Source organism: Euprymna scolopes, chromosome 39, assembly GCF_053919585.1.
Source record: "Euprymna scolopes isolate OS-2025 chromosome 39, ASM5391958v1, whole genome shotgun sequence".
In the NCBI taxonomy this organism is placed as follows: Eukaryota; Metazoa; Mollusca; class Cephalopoda; order Sepiida; family Sepiolidae; genus Euprymna; species Euprymna scolopes.
In genome coordinates this window covers 33,018,082-33,038,204 of record NC_136520.1, presented here as the reverse complement: position 1 = coordinate 33,038,204, position 20,123 = coordinate 33,018,082, and the positions used below count along the sequence as shown (strand labels likewise).

The following is a 20,123-nucleotide window of genomic DNA, read 5'->3' as shown; positions in this document are numbered from 1 at the left end:
TTTCAAATGGACAATCGTTCTCATCTTGAGTGTTATCTATACAACGTTTCAACATAGAAATCACCATGTTTTGTCAGGAAAAAAAAAGGGGGGGATAGCTCTGCATTCTAAGGTTTTTAATTTTTGGATCTAGGTGGAAGTAAGTTATAAAGATAATTTATCAGGAAACTGTAGGAAGTATAATTTTTAACTTACTATGGTTAAATTTTTAATTAAATCATCACCCAATTGTAAGTTCTTAGATACATAATATGTACCAAACTAAGAGGTTGTTGGTTTCAGTATGGTTAATCGGGTGTTATCCATTTTTAAGCTAGATATAGATTTGTTTCTTTTCTGCCAAAACATGGCAACTTTTACACCTGATGAAGGTCGGAGGTTACATCGACTGAAACATCCAAGATGATAACAATCGTCCGATTAATTTAAATAATGCGAGAATTTGTATTATGCGAATCATTTCAACTACTGTTCTCATCTTGAGCGTTATTCTTGTTCTGTCAGCTTAATAGAAGTCTTAAATAATTTACAGTTGCATTCTTTGTATTGCCCTGCGCAGAGGATTGAACCATCAAACTCCAGAAGAGTGTCACTTAGATTTGAATATTACCTAGTACTTTATCCGTTACGCCAAGAGTAACACTTCAGATGAGAAGAGTAGTCAGAATAATCCAAATCATACAAATTCCATTTGGATGTTGAGGCAAGGATAGGTTTCTTCTCACTTATGTCAAAGGAGTTGATAATACAAGGGGGATAACTATGATTCATTAAGAAAATAAGCATAATATGAACAGAGAATTTATGACAATGAAAACGTACACAATTTATTAGAAAAATGAATTGAACATATCTTTATCTTTAATTATTTTTAAAGGTTTCTAACTTGGGTTAATGATAACATTTTTTTTTATCGATAACCAAGTTTGACTAATAAAATAAGCATAACAGCATTAGCATCATAAATTGGTTATTTTTTTAGTCTATATACATAAAAGCGAAAATGTATGTATGTATGTATGTTCGCTTTTTGTGTATGTCTGCAAAAGGCTTTTTTCATAGACCTTCTCGCTCGGCTCGCTTTTTCTTAAAACTTTTTATATCACGTCTAAATAATAATATCTACAACTTAAGAACGGGGGTCGCATATGCATTTAATTTGCCCGACTTTCACGCACTATTTTTTCCAGATATTTCGATCGCCGCGTGTTTCTTTCACTTTTCAGTATAAAACAAGCGAAAACTGGCTTGCAGCCGCATCTTGTTTCAAAGTCAAACATCATGCGACTTAAGTTTCTTGCACCTGTTAATTTCATTTTATAAACGTTAAATTAAGATGCTTTTCATTCCTTTTCTCTCGTGGCCGAGATTGTTAGATCCCAGGGTTTTTTCCATTTTGTTTCCACCTCCATGTCAAAGGTTTGGGGTTCAAGCCTACTTTCCTACTAAAACTTTTTTTTTGTCTTTTATACCTCCAAACACCCGGCCAACATTTTTTTTTAAAACACGGTTGTTTTGATCACCCCCCCCCCCAACACACACACCTACAAACACCCGGGCCACGCCAGGTACCTCCCTAGTTAACAATAAAGTCTGAAACTAATCTAATACATAAAAGGCAAAATGGATGCGTGTGTTTGTGTATGTCCATGAAAGGCTTTTTGCATCAGGGTTCTCACGTCGGTTAGATTCTGGGAGAAGTTTTCTAATACTTCCTATCTCGTAATATCTCAGATTCGCAAATGGATATTGTTTCTATCTTTTTTTGATTGAGTTTTAAAAAGTTCCCTCGTTTTGAGTGTTTGTTTGTCTTTTTCGTATAAAGCAAAACTGTTCGAACACAAACGACAGGTCGACGGCCTACAGTGTCCGCTCTTGCACTGTACCAAAATGAGATTAGTTCTTGGTCAATGGAGGGGGAAACCTTTTTATACTGAGAAAATTTCATTAAGAAAATTGTGTCACATTTTGTTTTTGTGAGAAAACAAATAAATATCAACAGAAAGCAGCAAGCTTATCTGGCCTCTGGCCAGTTTTAAAAGCAACGTTCATTTCTTAACTTAATTACCAACTCATTGAATAAAATATTCCCTTTGGCCTAATGGTTAGCGAGGAAGACTACTTACCCTACATTTTCGAGTTCGATCCCACCTTTCTCTTTATCTTTTTTTAAATTTTGTTATTTCAATTCACTATCTCCTTTTTGCCTAATGGTTAGCGTAGAAAACTAATTACTCCCCCCTCTCTCTATCTTTTTTTTTTTTCATTTTAATCATGTGGAAGCCATTCTAAACATCGCTTCATCCTTGCGCCAATATCCTCCACCCAGGCAAGACCGGGTACTCCTGCTAGTTAACACTGAAAAGGTATCAATGGAAAATTACTTTAAGAATGAAACAATTTCGTTTGACCAAGCTCCAACTCTGTTACAATGTTGCATCTCTGTGCATGTTCTACAAATAATTTAATCAGATGTGCTCTGATGGGCTCAGCACTTGTGCTCCCTCAACGTACATACTACTGACTAACTTAACAAGCAGCAAAATCCCACCACCTCCATTATTGACGTCCCTAGATGCTGGATACCCTTCTACTCTAATAGTTTTTTCCCCTCAGACTACTAGACTTTGGAATTTCCTCCCTGTTTCCGCCTTCCTTACTGTACTAACCTGCAAAAGTGTTAATGTATGGTGAACAGACATCTTGTTGCTCAACTCCCCACAATCTTCTGACACGATCCCAAATCGTAGCCCCTTATGTCCAAGTGGCAATATGCGTTATTTGGGGAGAAAAGGAGTAAAAAAAAAATTACTATTAATCAATCGTACTACATTAACTGATGAATTGAAAAGATTAAATAAACTTGTCAAAATACAAGAACTTTATGTTTATAAATAATTTTATCAAAAATTCTTCAGAAGTTTTGGTTTCAGTTCCGGTTTTAGCTGAAAGAACTCAAGTTATTGTTTTCATAAGTTTTGGTTTCAGTTTTGATTCAAGCTGATGCACCCAAGTCATAATAATATATTTTTTCGAAATCGCAACTTTATAATACATAAAAATTGATAGAACATTAACTCTATAATAATATATATGAAGTCTGCAAGAATTAAAATATCATAACTAAGCATAAGGTGTCCCTACTAGCTTAGATAAATACTTTTGCAGTTTTAACAAAAGAGCTACAATATCAGAGCATCTCCATTTATGCTGAACATTTACACAATGCTAACATCAATATATTACATATGAATAAGTCCCCTGTGGAATTTCCACAGGTCTCACTAGTAAAATATAATTTTCTTAATTCAACTACAAGGAAACAAAATATGAAACGTCTTATAAATGAGTCAATTAAAATAACTGTGATGACCATAGTTAATAAAAAAAAAAAAATAAGCCTCAGAACAAGTTAACTATCTCTTTATTGCGTTAAAAAATATCTTCAATTAAAAATAATTACAACAGGGTGGAACGATAAAGTTGTCGCCCTAAAAAAACAACACTAAAGCTTTATTTTAAAATTTTTAATGAAAAAAATCCATTCAGGTAACTTGATTATGTAGTAGAGCTGGCATCTATTCAATGTAACTACCTTCAGCCTCAACCACCAACTAGATATATGTTCAGAACTGGAAGCATGCCTTTTCTATAAGCGCTGGTGGGAGCTTGGCGAATACTTGGGAGATGGCGGCAATCAAGCTGGCTTTGGTGTTGTGGGAGGTCATGTTGGTGATGTCCTTGATGTATGACCAAAAAAAGTAATTCAGTGGGTTCAGGTCGTGGGAGGAAGGAGGCCAGTGAGCGAAGGGTACAAAGTCATAGCACTCCTTCTGAAGCTAAGCCTGGATCTCTTTGGATTTGTAGGCCAGTGCAGATTCCTGTTGCCACACCCAGGGTCTGGCAACGGCCACCTGATTCCACCAGGGGATCACCACACTCTTCAGCACATTCAGGTACATTTTAGTGTTTACTTTCAAGCCGACTTTGAAGATGTGAGGGAGCAATATAAGGCCATCACTTAAAAGCACACCAAAGACCAGAACCGTGGCTGGAAACTTTGTTTTCATCATCCTGGCCAGATCTTTGTTATTCATGGCAATCTAGCGATACATTTTGAGGGTGCTAGCAATGGTCCTTTATCATAACTTGGATTGATAGAGAACATGTTGTACAATGGTGCATCTCTGATCTCGCTAATTGAACATTGTGTCACTTTCAGACATGATGGAAGGCTCCTATTGCTCTTAGCATTTGTACACAACCGACCAACTAGTAAATGGTCTACAACAAAAAAAGAAAACCGGTTTTCATCAAACAGAAATGGAATCATGTCTTTTTAGAGCGACAATTTTATCATTCCAACCTGTATTGAAACAAACTTTACAAACTCCTGTGTAATAAGCGTCCTAAATTCTCTTTTCATTTTATGCTTATTTTTTTAAAATAAACCTAGTTATCCCCTCTGCAATATCAATCTCTTTGACACAAGCAATGGTTTCGTTAGCACATGTTATCTTTACATCTATATCTACTATTATATAAAAGGAACTGTGTGAGTGTGTGTGTGTGAGAGAGTTCATTTCCTATGGACTCAGAAATAGCTCAGACGATTTTTTTGGAAATTTCACACAAAGCTACTTGATGCGTCGGGGAGTGTTCTTATGTAGGTTTTGTATCAGAATGTGTCTGATAAGTATCGAAAATTGATAATCAAAAATATCTGATTAAATAAAGAAGTCTGATTTTGACCAAAGTTAACACTTTTATACAACCTAACATCACAAGTGCATCTGATAAGTTTTATCACTGCACAAGCAGAAAGGTCCAGTCTATAAAATCAACTGTAGATTCTTTTATAAGACAGGGGCATGTTTGAAATGAATATTTCTTTTTAGAGCACAATTGAACAATAGTACTTGACTTTTGTATGTTTAACTTATGTAAAACTTTAGGTGATTATGTAAAAATAATTTCATAAAATAAACAGTTGGTGTTAAAATGTTTTTGATTACTTATGAGGGTATGATTTCAATGATTTCGACGATTGTTTTTATAACCACAGTTATAACAATCAACCAATCAGAAGCTTCAAAAGTTATAAAAAATGTCGAATTTTGGATTCAATCAGTTCGCCGTTGGCCTCTGTCTCGAAACAACTCAAGATCGGGACTGCATTGATTCTTTGCCGCCATCTTTGTTACTAAGAATTACTTAACACTCAAAATCGTGACAATTTGATTTACTGTCGCCATCTTTATTCAACATAATGTCTCAACACTTAACAGTTGGTTCTTTGATTCAAAATGTTTCTGTTTAGCGTACACTTGAACCGTGATACTTGACTTTTATATTTTAAACTTTAACAGTTAGCTTGCTGGTTACATGTACATTTACTGTTTTTACATAGATATTTTTGTGTTTGGAAATTAGTAGCTGATGTACCCAGCATCGCTCTGATCGCAAATGTATGAAAACATTTATAGCCTGTTTTGAATTTTATCTCAAAGAAAAAAAAAAAAACAACATTTTAGAACAAATAAAAACTCTTCAGATTTCTCAACTCACCAACAAAATCATCGCTACAGAACTTTGCTGGAATTCTTCCGAATGGTTTATCTGCTGATGGTGCCAAAGCCCACCAAGTACCATAAGTGCGCTATAATTGCAAAAAAGAATACATATACACACCATCTGAAGTTAATACACAAATCACTTAATCTTTAATAACTCAAACAGTTTTGAAAACGTCATCCTTATAACAGTCCAAGGAATCTAACATCCAGATTGTTTTACTGGAGACAAGATTTCCAGCGAGTCATCAGAAATCATTTTAACTGCTAACTCTACCTATATAAGAGCCAAGCACGTCCAAGGATGGAGTATTGTTGCCATATCTGGGCAAGAGCTGCTAGAAAGATCTTATCCTGCATTGACAGAAAATAGACTTTGTAGTCTAGTGGAGAATGCCTTTTTCTCTTCCCTGCAACCTCTTTCTCACAGAAGAGACGTTGCGAGCTTGCCTCTGCTTTATCGTTATTTACATGGCAAGTGCTCGTCTTAGCTCCAATCTATGATCCCCCCCCCTTGACAATCATTCACGAGAAGCACTCGTCAAGCTGAAAACACTATCAATAGTTTCCCCCACTCTTTACCTGTGCCTAGACATAAATGTGGATTCCATGAACAGAGTTTCTTTCTTAGAACTGCACACTTGTGGAACTCTCTTCTGTTGCCTGCTTTCCAACTGACTACAATTTGGTTATCTTTAAGTCCAACATAAACACATTCTTATTGAACCATTCCCTTAAGCAATCCAATTTACCAAATTTACACTACTAACGATTACTATATTATCCCATTAACTACTGCACACTCATTAATCCTTATCCTCAAGTGGCTGCCGGGCCTTGATAAGTGGTGACTCCTATGTAAAAAAGAAGAAAAAAGTATCTAGATGTTTCCTTGAAATGGTCTTTATTACTTTGAGTAGTTCAAATTTGTTTCTGTTTAAAGCCAATTATAGTGTTGAAAAAGCTTCAACCATACTTACAAAACTGTTTAAGAATTGCCTTAAGGAGAAGTGCTTCCCAACACCCTGGAAAACCTCATCAGTATGCCCTGTATTTAAGAATTCAGACGATAAGTCATCTTCTTCTCAGTACAGACAAATAAGTCTCCTGTGTGTCATGAATAAGTTGCTGGAATGCAAATTAAATAAAGTAGTCAACCACCTCAGCAGAAATAACCTTCTTAGTGACATGCAATATGGTTTCCGTTATGCTAGATCTACAGCAGATGTGCTAACAGTTATATCTCATAGGATTAGTGAATCTCTCGACAAAGGCTTCCTTTCTAGAAATGTTTTCTTAATTATTAAATCATTTCTCTCTGATAGGCTTATAAGAGTAGTAGTTGATGGCAGAAATCAGAGGCCCACAGTATTAATGCTGGAGTCCATCAGGGGTCCATCCTGGGCCCAACTCTCTTCCTGATTTACATCAATGATCTCCCAAAACACATACTTAAATCATTTGTTGACATCTATGCTGATGACACGACCATCTACGGCAACACATTAAAGACCGTAAATGACAAAGTTCTCTCTGATTCTTTCTCCTCTGATCTTGAGCGTGTAGTACAGTGAGGGAAGAGGTGGCTGGTTACTTTTAATGCATCTAAAACCAAGCTCCTATCTGGCATCAGTTGAAATGGATGGCTCTCGTCTTAGGGAGGCTCCATGTTTTGACAAGCTTCTGGGTTTGACCTTTACTCTTGATCTGAAATGGAACATGTACATCAAGTCTGTTGCCAAAGTCGCTGGGAAAATGGTGGGATCCTTCTACCGCTCCAGAAGATATCTCACTACTGATGCAATTCTTTATCTGTATAAAAGCCAAGTACGTCCAAGGATGGAGTACTGCTGCCACATCTAGGCAGGAGTTACTAAAAACAGCCTATCCTGCCTTGACAGAGTACAAAATAGACTTTGTGGCTAAGTGGGAGATGTCCTTTTCTCTTTACTGCAACCTCTCTTCCACAGAAGAGACATTGCGAGCCTGTCTTTGTTTTATCGTTACTTCCAAGGCAAGTGCTCGTCTGAGCTCTAATCTCTGCTCCCCCCTCGCCAATCTTTCACAATAAACACCCGTCTAGCTGAAACCACTGTCAATAATTTTCCCCACTCTTTATCTGTGCCTAAATCAAAACGTAGATTCCATGAACAAAGCTTCTTTCTTAAAAGTGCATGCCTGTGGAACTCTCTTCCGTTTGCCTGTTTCCCACCTGACTATAACTTGGATGTCTTCAAGTCCAACATAAACAAATTCCTGATAAACCGCTCCCTTAAGTAAGACACTTTATCAAATCTCCAATACTAACAATTACTACGATACTATCCCATTGATTACTGTACACTAGGCACCGCCAAAACTGGGGGGGCAGGTCAGTACTTTTTGACGGACCGTCTTTTTAAAAATCTACCAAAAATCAGGTAATTATCCGATCAATACGAAATTTTCAGCGATGATTAGGAGAAGAATGAACTTTATAACAGTGTACTTATTTTTCATAAACGATATTTATATATATATTTTTTTTTGCTTACAAAACCCCCCCTTGTTTTGAAGTGGGAACAAATATGCTTAAAATAATCATCTGAGACTGAAATCAACATATTGTGTTGTAAGGGACAGAATTATAGATTCAAAAAAAAAAAAAAAAAAAAAAAAAATTCTTTGCATACCTTATTTTGACGTCTGAATATCAGAACTTCGATTGTGTTTAATTATCCCGCTTTTGAGTCTTGAAGTGTGAAATTCGGTGAATATGTTAAGTAAAATAATTAATTTAAGTTAAGCAAAACAAAAAAAAATTTTTTTAATATTTATACGAAAAAAGCTATTTTAAAATTTTTGATAAATAAATTAACAATTTTTTTTTAGCGAGCCGAATAATGCATGACCATTATTAAACAGGGCATGCTTTGAATAATCGATACCCCCAAAAAAAATTCAATAAATATTGTGTCCTTTGTGTTAAAAATAGCATCTTTTTTTTCGATCCCGTTTGAAAACGTTTGCCGCCTTTGACTATGGTGGACCAAACGCGCTGAAATAATTTTTTTTTATTCTGCTTTAAATTGCCCCCCCCCATTTTGGGGAGTCTGGCCCCCACACACATACACATTAAAAACCAAACGCATACAAATGGTCACCCATCTGGTACTGGCCAGCCTCAGCTTAATAATACATTGAAATTTTCGTCACTGAAAAATAAGTTTTTTTTGGCCTGTTTGGTCTTCCATAGTTTGCTTTGTTTCAGACGAAAACGTAAACAGAGTCGATCTGAACTCTACGTCAACGCGAATATCTGGTTACCTATATGAATAAGTGGAATTATTTGAAATTCAGGTACTTATATTATAATATTTTTGCATATTCTCTTAGAAAATCATCCTAAATCTTAGTTAGACAATAAATAAATTAATTAATTATTTCAAAAACCCTTTTTTTTTAAATATTTAAGTACGTTTTTTGTGCAAGACAAAAAATGTCAATTGTTAACTTTTTGGGAAAATTTAACATTTAAAATTGAATTAAAAATAGTAGAAAAAGTTTTACATTATTCTGTTTTCTATATGATAAAATTCAGGGTTTTATCTTTCTGGAAAAAAAAAGTTACTCAGAAATAATGGATTTTAATAAACGTAATTTCGTTTTAAAAAACAACAACAACTTGATTTTGCGGCCATTTTTGGCGGTGCCTACTGTACACGCAATAACCCTTATCCCTGAGTAGCTTCCGGGCCTTGATAAGTGGTGACTACCATGTAAAAAAAAAAGCCATATTGTTGTTTTATAATTTTGTTGATGTCTTCTTGTAAAAGTCATATGGTGTGGAGATTTTTTTCATGATTCATGTGTTGTCAGAATTTGCACCAAAGCTAAAAATTGATCTTTCTAATGCTTAAAAAGGTATCTTAAATTTAAAAATGACCGATGTTTCTAGTGTTATTTTAAAATCTTTACAAAGTCGACTGATCCTAAAAAAAAAAAAACGTCTTCTATATTTGTCTACATTAGTAAGATTCAGATTGTTATAACTTGGCTTTATCCGTTTGTAGTCCGAACTACTTATGTAACAATTAAATCATGCCTAAAAATATTTGGATACCTTATCCGAAACCTCACAACAAAAAAAAAAGAAAAGAAAAATGATATTTACTTACAAATACACAGGTGCGTGTAGAGTCACCATGTTGTGGAAAGACGTATGGTGGGCCAGTCAGATTACCTGCGGTGTAAGATATGCTTTTGTCTGCGCCATACTGAGAACTGAATTTTGTCACCTCGGACACATACTGCTCAACAAATTTACATGCCACTGATCCAGCACACTCATTTTCTCCCAGAACAATAGTTTCATGTTTTAGTGTATTTGTTTCAAGAGCACAGCAACCTCGCCAAGAACACATGGGATTATTTCAAAAGTTAATTTCAATTAACTTAAAACTATTTTTTTCCTTTTTAATGAAAAGAGCACATTTGAAATAAAATATTTTAATGAAATTGACGTGTTTGAAAAATAAAATAATTCCAACAACTTTTTTGGGTGACGTTTCATTTAATTTCGATTTAATTAACTATGATATTTGATTTGAAAATATTGGAACTTCTACAGAATTTGAAACAAACTATCTTTTTTTTATTAAAAAATTTTTTTTTTTATAATCCTATTACCTGAACTAATATTGAAGTTTAATTCGGCAAAAGTTAGTTTGCTTTGGTTCAAATTCTGTAAAAGCACTAAAACATTAAAAGTACACCAGCTAAAAACAATAACAAAAATGTCTAGAGGTTGATGTAAAATTAGAGCAGATCTGTTATGAACTGAGGAAAAGAAGAAAATCTAAAGTGTGTCATAAACTGTCATTTTCGACACTTGCTGGACTGGTCCTATGGTGTTAATTTAACTATAGAACAGCACAGCTAAACACAAATTAATATAAAAGAGGTCTACATGAAAGTTGTTCTCAAGTGTGTGCGTGTGCAAGGGGGGGGGGGCTCTGTCCGCTGTCTTCTTCTCTGTGTTACTTCTATGTCGTCAGTGTGTGGTAAATTGATAATAAACAGGTCCTTTATGTGAAACGCGGTGCTGGTGGGGTGGCCTCTCAAGGTGAGGAATTGGTACCAAACCTGAAAATACAATGAACAGAAGAGACAGTACTGGGTTGTTTGTTGTGAACTACTGCACCGACCTGACACTGGCCGGCAATGAAAGATCAAATTAAGAAAGTAACACATGGTAATATTTGAATAAATTTAAATGAGTTAAACCTAAAACTGCTAACACTACTATTCTTCAGATTTTAAACATATATACAAAGCTGAAATATTTGAAAATAATTTTACAACTTTTTTTTTTTTATTTGATTTCGATTTAATTATAAATTTTAAGAATTAAATTCAACAAAAATTATTTCAACGTTTTTTTTTTTTATTTTATTTTATTAATTTTCAAAGATATATTTTTCCAATTATATTAACTCGAAAAAATAAGTTTTAACAGCAATCATAAATATTTTTCCAGTTGGGTGCTTCTACAGAATTTTAACCGAGTCAAAGCGACTTTTGCCGGAATAACCCTAGGGTTAGTTTAGGGTTATATATAAAAAAAAATAAAAAAATAAATAAAAAAAACAGATTTAAATTCTGTGTTTTTAATTATATTAACTAATTATTTCATTCGAAAAAAAATAAATTCTAGCAATAATAAACAACACTAGGACGAACAAGTTGAAAGGTACTTCTGCAGTTTACGGACCGTGCGATAACGGTATTATTAACAAAGCTATTCTTAACGTAGGAAGGGAGCTTTGGCCTCTCATGCAGAGAGTGATCCGCGCTATTTTTTTAAAATCGTATTTCCACGTTTAATTAAAGTTTTATGTTTTTTTTTTTATTCAATTGTAAGGTTGAAGTACAGAATAGCTACAAAACACCTTCCTCTCCCCATGTTAAGAATGGCTTTTTAAATAATAATGTTATTATTTCAGCACGGATCACTCTCTGCATGAGTACCGAGTTTTATTTACTATTCTGTACTTTCACCTAACAATTTAATAAACGAAAGATGCCATAAAAGTTGAATTTAATTTGAAAATCCTATCTAAAAATAGTACGGTTTGTAAACTGCAGAAGTATCAAACGGAAACATTACTCTCTTTTTTAACGGCTGCATTTAATACTTTTAATTTAATTCAGTACAATAAATAATTAACAACTAAATAAAGTATTCGCATTTGTTTTCTTGCATTAATTAAAAAAAAAAAATGATCATATACTTTTAATAATTAAGTTGTCGGAAGTGTTAAAATGTAAACAAAAATAACCTTCAATGTTTGCCGGACAATATATGAAAATTGATCGCAAATGAAACGAACAAGCTTTTAAAAGTTCCGAACGAAGAAAACAACTATTGTTATTTGTATCGACCAGCGAGATATTTCTTAGTTACAAACAAAACAAAACAAAACACAAGCGAATCGACGTGTAAACATTACGCCATTATTAAAGGTAGAATAAAAGATTGACTTCCGGAATGTAAGGGCGATAACTTATTATACACCTGTCGACTCGCAAGCAATGTTGCCAATTTAGCGATTTTCTCTCTAGATCTGGAGATTTCGTTTTGAATCTAGCGAATAAAATTTTGATCTAGCGGGTTTTTTTTGTTTTTTTTCCTTGGAAATCTGGAGGCTGGAGATTTTTTTAACACCACACACCCACAATTTAAGATAAAAATTTGAATAAAAGCGCTTAAAAATACAATAACAAAAAAAAAAAAAAGCCATGCAAACTCCAAACAAAACTCATCCAGGTAGGTAGAAAAGTAGCTTTTATTGCCTTTGGTTACAATTATTGGTTAAAATGTGGTAAAATAACAACTAAAGATTTACCTTTAAAAAGTTGAATGTTAAAGGTATTCAGGTTTGGTCTGAAAGAATATCATACTTTAAATTGTCGCCGGCAAGTAGTTTTATGATATTAAGACCTCTATTACCCAATGTATTTTGCATTGTTTTCACTGGCCGCCATGTTTGTTTTGCACACGCAAAAATTTAATGTGTGTGCGCAAAAACAAACATGGCGGCCAGTGAAAACAATATAGAATGCATTGGATAATACAGGAGAAAACATTAAACATTAAATACAGGAGAAAACATTAATAACACTTTTATATAGGGTAGGAAGTTAAAGTCTATTGTTTTTCTCTTTTGGATATATATTTTTTTCATTGTAATGGTTTTTTAAATTTTCAGTTGTCTGCACTGACAAAATGTTAAAAATCTAGCGCTTTTCTGGATATTTTTTTTTCCCCGAAGCTAGCGGGTTTTGGAAATCTCAGTTGGCAACTCTGATAGCAAGGCACAAATTGCCAAGATCATATAGCTATAATTGTCACTAGATCCAGAAAGGTGAAATTTGAAAAGAAGAAAGCACTCTGGCTGAGCAGAAATTGTCTGAGCAAGGGAAAAAAATCTTTATGATATACATACATGATCAAGTCGTTAACTTTTTTAAGTAAGAAAATCAAATTTTATGAATAATCAATAATGTTGTGTCGATCGATCATATTTGATCAATAAAGGGAGACAACTCAATTGGAACTACTAAGATCCAAATCAGTTTTGTAGTGGCTACGATTTACTATAAAAGTGTTAAAAATCGTTTAAAAAAATAGTTTCTATGTATAATATAAAATTACTTGATCAATTTAAGTGATTTTTGGAATATGACATTTTTGTTCCATTATAAATATTTTTCTGTATTTTGTTTTTTTTTAATGTGTTGAACTCTAAACTTGCACCGAGAATTTAATCAGACTGCATTTCTTATGAATTATTTGTTTTTATTATAATTACTAGGAGAGGTGGGGGCACTTTGCCCGATCATAAAATATGCTTCAATATATTTTAATTTATGCAGATTTCGTATTTATTATAATAGAACCAATTCTCTATTGAATATTATATTGTACCTAATATATAGTACTGATTTCAACAGATTTAAAAAGAAAATAACTGGCCCTAATGGCATTCCTATTATAGTGCTTCGAAAGTTTCAACCAGAAATAGCGCCCATACTTACAAAGCTGTTTAAGCATTGTCTTAAGGAGAATTGCTTCCCAACACCCTGGAAAACCTCATCAGTAGGCCTGTATTTAAGAATTCAGGTGATAATTCATCTCCTTCTCAATACAGATCAATCAGTCTCCTGTGCGTCATGAGTAAGTTGCTGAAATCTGTGTTAAATAGAGAAGTTATCAACCATCTAAGTAAAAATAACCTTCCTAGTGACGTGCAATATGGTTTCCGTTCTGCTAGATCTACAGCAGATATGCTAAGAGTTATATCTGATAGGATTAGTGAATCTCTCGACAGAGGCTTCCTTTCTCGGGCAATTTCCCATGACATATCAAAGACCTTTGATGGGGTATGGCATAGCGGTCTGCTCCACAAAATCTCCAGCTACAGTATAGCTGGAAATGTTTTTTCAATTATTAAATCATTTCTCTCCGATATGTTTATAAGAGTAGTGGTTGATGGGAAGAAATGAGAAGCTCACAATATTAATGCTGGAGTCCCTCAGGGGTTCATCCTGGTTCCAACTCTATTCCTGATCTATATAAATGATCTCCGAAATAACATCCTAAAATCATTCATAGACATTTATGCTGATGACACTGCAATCTATGGCAACACTTCGAAAACCGTAAACGACCAAGTTCTCTCTGATTCTCTCTCCTCTGATCTTAAACACGTGGTGCAATGGGGAAAGAGGTAGCTGGTTAATTTTAATGCATCTAAAACCAAGTTTCTATCTTTCCATCATCAACACTCTGATCCCCGTTTAGCATCAGTTGAAATTAATGGCGCATGTTTTGACGAGCTTCTGGTCTGACCTTTAACCTAATCTGAGATGGAACACGTACATCAAATTCGTTGCCAAGGCTGCTGGAAAAATGGTGGTATCGTTCCATCACTCCATTAGATATCTCACTGCTGATGCACTTCTCTACCTGTATAAGAACCAAATATGTCCAAGGATGGAGTACTGTTGCCATATTTGGGCAGGAGCTGATAGAAGCAGCTTATCCTGGCTTGACAGAGTTCAAAATAGACTTTGTAGCCTAGTGGGGGATGCCCTTTTCTCTTCCCTTCAACCTCTTTCCCACAGAAGAGACATTGCAAGCCTGTCTCTGCTTTATCGTTATTTTCATGATAAGTGCTCGTCTGAGCTCCAATCTTTGGTCCCCCTGGCCTGACTTTCACGAAAAATACTCCTCTAGCTGAAACCACTATCAATAATTCCCCCCCCCGCTCTTTATCTGTGCCTGAACTTCAACATAGATTCTATGAACAAAGCTTCTTTCTTAGAACTGCACACCTGTGGAACTCTGTTCCGTTTTCCTGCTTTCCAACTAACTACAATATGGTCGTCTTTAAGTCACACATAAACAAGTTATTGATGAGTCATCCCCTTAAGTAATCCAATTTACCAAATTTCCACGACTAATGATTACTACGACATTTTCCCATTGACTACTGTACACTCATTAACCATTATCCTCAAGTAGCCTTTGGGCCTTGATATGTGGTGACTCCTTTGTAAAAAAACAAAACAGCTGGGCTGATTTTTATCCAATTTCACACTAAGGTACTTTATCTGGCAGTGTTCTTAGATAGGCTTCGTAACAGAATGTCTTCGCTAAGTATTGATAATCAAAATAATCTGATGAAAGAAGGAACAGGAGATTTTCACTAAAGTTAAAACCTTACACAACCTAACATCACAAATGCATTTGAAATGTTTTATTACCACACAAGCCGAAAGGCCTGACATATAAAATCAACAGTAGGTTCTTTGATATGACAGGAGCGCATTCAAAATGAATGTTTGCTTAAAGCATAATTGAACCATGATACTTGACTTTTTCATTTTAAACTTAAATTCAAGCCATTATATATAAAAATAATTTTATAAAATCCACAGTAGGTTCTCTGCAGTGCAATGTTGACTACAATGTATTGTGGATTAATCACTACCAGGAGGCAGGTGAAACTTCTTCCTGGGGAATCATGATTGGTCCTAAACTAGAGCAGGTAATCAATCACTTTGATTGAAAAATGGGTGATTTCACCAATTTCTATGACAATAAAAATATGAGTCTCAAGGATTCGCTGCTAGTATATATATATATATATATATATATATATATATATATATATATATATATATATATATATATATATGACTACTTCATTTAATCACATAAATTAATATTCAAAAGTATTATTTTATGCGTAAACTTTAAGTATTTACTTCAACAGTGCTCAATATATAGGTACAGCTAGGTAGTAAGTATTTTTTTTTTACATAGGCATCACCACTTATCAAGGCCAAGCGGCCACTCGAGGATAAAGGTTAAAGAGTGTACAGTAGAAATTGGACAATATAGTAATCGTTAGTAATGGAAATTCGGTAAATTTGTTAACAAGTGGAACGGCTCATCAGGAACTTGTTTACGCTAGACTTGAAGACAACCATATTGTAGTCAGCTGGAAAGCAGGAAAACAGAAGACAATTCCACAGGCGTGCAGTTCTAAGAAAGAAGCTTTGTTCATGGAATGTACGTTTAGGTTTATGCAAAGATACCGAGTGGGGGTAATTATTGATAGTGTTTTCAGCTAGACGAGTGTTTCTTGTGACGAACACTTGCCATGAAAATAACGATACAGTAGAGACAAACTCGCAACATCTCTTCTGTGAGATAGAGACAGGGAAGAGAAAAGGATATCTCCTACGAGGCTACGAAGTCTATTTTGAACTCTATCAAGGCAGGACAAGTCCTTTCTAGCAGCTCCTGCCTAGATGTGGCAACAGTATTCCATCTTGGACGTACCGGGCTCTTATATAGATAGAGAATTGCATCAGCAGTGAGATATCTACTGGATCCATAGAAGGATCCCACCATTTTTCCAGCGGCCTTGGCAACAGATTTGATGTACGTGTTCCATTTAAGATCAGGAGTAATGGTCAAGCCCAGAAGCTTGTTAAAACTTGAGGCCTCCTGAAGACGAGAGCCATTAATTTAAACTGATGCCAGATGGGGATCAGAACATTGATGATGTAAAGAGAGAAGCTTGGTTTTAGATGCATTAAAAGTAACCAGCCACTCCTTTCCCCATTATACCACATGCTCAAGATCAGAGGAGAGAGAATTGGAGAGAACTTGGTCATTTACTGTCTTAGATGTGCTACCATAAATGGTAGTGTCATCAGCATAAATGTCTACAAATGATGTAAGGATGTGATTTGGAAGATCATTAATGTAGATCAGGAAAAGAGTTGGGCCCAAGATGGACCCCTGAAGGACTCCAGCATTAATACTGTGAGCTTCTGATTTTTGCCCATCAACTACTACTCTTATGAACCTGTCAGAAAGAAATGATTTAATAATTGAGAAAACATTTCCAGCTATACCATAGCTAGAGATCTTGTGAAGTAAAACTTCATGCCATACCCTATCAAAGGCCTTTGATATGTCAAGAGCAATTGCCCTAGAAAGGTTGCCTCCGTCGAGAGATTTGCTAATTCTATGAGATATAACTGTAAGCACATCTGCTGTAGATTTAGCAGAATGGAAACCATATTGTGTGTCACTAAGAAGGTTATTTTTGCTGAGATGGTTGATTACTTCTCTATTTAACACAGATTCCAGCAACTTACTCATGACGCATAGGAGACTTATTGGCCTGTACTAAGAGGGGGATGAGCGATCACCTGAATTCTTAAATACAGGGCGTACTGATGAGATTTTCCAGGGTGATGGGAAGCAATGCTCCTTAAGACAACTTTTAAACAGTTTTGTAAGTATGGGCACAAGTTCTGGTTGAAATTTTTTGAGTACTATAATTGGAATACCGTCAGGGTCGGTTGCTTTACTGGAATCAAGGTTTTTGATTAGCTTGGCAACATCATGTACAGATATATGTATATCACATAGCATGTTTTCTGATACAGGAGGAAATACTGGGGGTTGATGGCCTTGATCGCAAAGGGTAGAATTAGCTGCAAAGTTCTTGGCAAAGAGTTTGGCTTTGTCTGATGCTGACGAGATTACCTCAGGTCCATTGATAATAGTTGGGATGGAGCACACGCTTCTGTTCAGGATTTTGTTTGCTATTTGCCAAAACTGGTGGGAACCAAACCGCTGCTCAGCTACTTTGGACTTGACGGACTGAGCATACAACTCTCTTGCGTTCTTTATTACTTTCTTACAATGGTTGCTGGTAGTCCTGAAAGCGGCTTTAGTTTCCAAACATCTATTACGTTGGAAGCAGTGGAAAAAGTGATTTCTGTGCGCAATGGCAGCAGCACATTTTGGAGAGAACCATGGCTGGCTGTTAGGTTTTTGCTGGAACTTTTTTGAGGGTATGAAACGGTCTATACCAACAATTAACCATTCCGTCAGGTCTGATACTATAGAGGACACATCCTTTTTAAAAATGGAACGCAGAGGTAGATCCAATATAAATGTACGGAAGCTATCCCAGTCAGCCATAGTGTATCGATATACTGTACAATGGAGAGGTACGTTTGGGGAAGATCCAAGAGGAGAGCGAACAGAAATTGAACATAGTTCAGGGCAAGTTCTGAGAAAAAGGTCTAGTAGACTCACATACTGGCCGTCATTGTCGGGCACACGGGTGGGTTCATGAACAATCTGAGTGAGGTCATAAGCAATGGAGAAATCATGACAGAACCTCCCCTCATCATCGGTTTTGTTTGAGTGGGTCAACCATTGCACATTGTGAACACTGAAGTCTCCACATACGTAAATGTTAGCTGAAGGATAAGCAGATAGGACTTGGTCAATTTTCTCAGATATGCTTTTAAAGATAGTAACTCTGCTGTTGTGAGGGCGATAGAGAGTAAATATAAATGCAGTACTGTGAGCACATATAGGGTAAGTTAGGATCTTCTCTGGAGATGTCCCTACCACATGGAAAGCCATCTTTAATATAGGCACATATTCCATGCCCATGGCGATCTTGGGGGTCAGATTTAGAAGTTAAGTTAGAGTATCCTTTAATTATGAACTCATCTAGGGAAATAGCCTGTCCAATGCCAGTTTTGCTTAAAAATAAAAGGTCAGGTTTAGTCTCCTGTAATTGGGTTTCAACCTCTGGAAGGTTAGAACATAGACCCCTAATGTTGGAGAAGGAGACATGGACATGGCGTTGGAAGTTGAAGATCCAGGTTTAATCGTGTATTTTTTCTTGAAACTTGTCATGATGGAATTTTGGAATTTGTGGACTAGGTCGTCAGACTTGCTTAGAGCAGGACAGAGTGGGGAAACTAAGAGAGAAAAAGAAACGAAGAAATTATTTTTTTTGTAGAACATGGTAAGGTAAATCCGTAACAATTACCCACTAATATGGCATCGAGAGGCTCCACCAGAAGCTACTGCATGGTCCAGAATCCATTCACCAAATGGCAATACAGCAGCCCCATTACTTTGCACCTGCTGATAGGACAGCCTCCTTAGTGGTTAATCCAAGGTTTGGGTCCCTGACTGTCAGGTGGATAACGTCAGCCCAGATAAAACGTTTACCTCCAGCACCCTTACTAGTGACATGGCTACAAGGATAGACATAGAAAAAGAACATTTTCCCCACCTCTGCCAACTGTTCGCACAAAATACTGCCAACCTAGAATAGAATAGTTATAAAAATATACATGGCAATAGGCTAAACAGAATATTCCGCGCTTCATCCACACTAGGATTCATAATCTGACGAATCCTAGCGTGGATGAAACATGGAATATTCTGTGTAGCTTAATTGCCATATATATTTTTATAATATATATATATATATATTTTCTATAGTGACCTTATCTATTATTTATAACTAGCAGTACCCGCTAACCGGCGTTGCCAGGTGGAAGCATGTGCCCCATCTTGAAAAAAAGTAAAGTACGGTTGTTGTTGCTGCTGCTGCCCGCAGGTGAGGGGGAAAAAAAAGAAAGAAAAAACATCTATTTAACTGAGTAACAATGTAGTTTTCAATTGCACAAAAGAATAATGATATTTGCGATACATTGTTGAGTAATGACGAGGATGAGGAACCCCACAAAACAAAGGCTTTTAACTCTGTCAATAGAACACCTTCTCTGATGTGATTATGACATTAAGTCTCGCTCTTGATCATCAGCTGCTATGCTCAAACACTATTTTACCATTTGGTCCGATATTTTCCAAAAGCAATAATCACTTCTTTAAATGATATCTGATATGATCATGTTTGTAGACCTAACAAAGGTTTTTAACTCTATCAGAAATGTTACATGAAGAAAAAAATTCACTGAGGTAATGGTGACTGATTACTCACCGGCCTCCACGAATAAAAAGTTTGTCTGAAAGTTTTATTAAGAAGTAGAAATTTATTTAACGACGAAAGCATGGAATCCTATCCTAAGGAAATGAAACAAAACTTCTTCATCTATTATTTCTTTTGTTAATTACTGCAATACTTGGTTGCAATTATGTCACTT

General features: G+C 35.5%; 1 protein-coding gene across 1 annotated transcript in view; it reads right to left on the bottom strand.

Annotated features, from left to right (window-relative positions):
- LOC145263726 (F-box/LRR-repeat protein 4-like) overlaps positions 1-12,085 on the bottom strand; it is a 102,359-nt gene extending 90,274 nt beyond the window's left edge. The window contains exons 1-3 of the mRNA XM_080120699.1: positions 11,894-12,085; positions 9,731-10,697; positions 5,569-5,659 (exon numbers count right to left, since the gene is read on the bottom strand). Of these exons, the coding sequence (XP_079976825.1) occupies positions 5,569-5,659; positions 9,731-9,976 (337 nt within the window). The 5' untranslated portion in view covers positions 9,977-10,697; positions 11,894-12,085. The remainder of the gene's footprint in view (positions 1-5,568; positions 5,660-9,730; positions 10,698-11,893) is intronic.
- Positions 12,086-20,123: the final 8,038 nt, after the last annotated feature.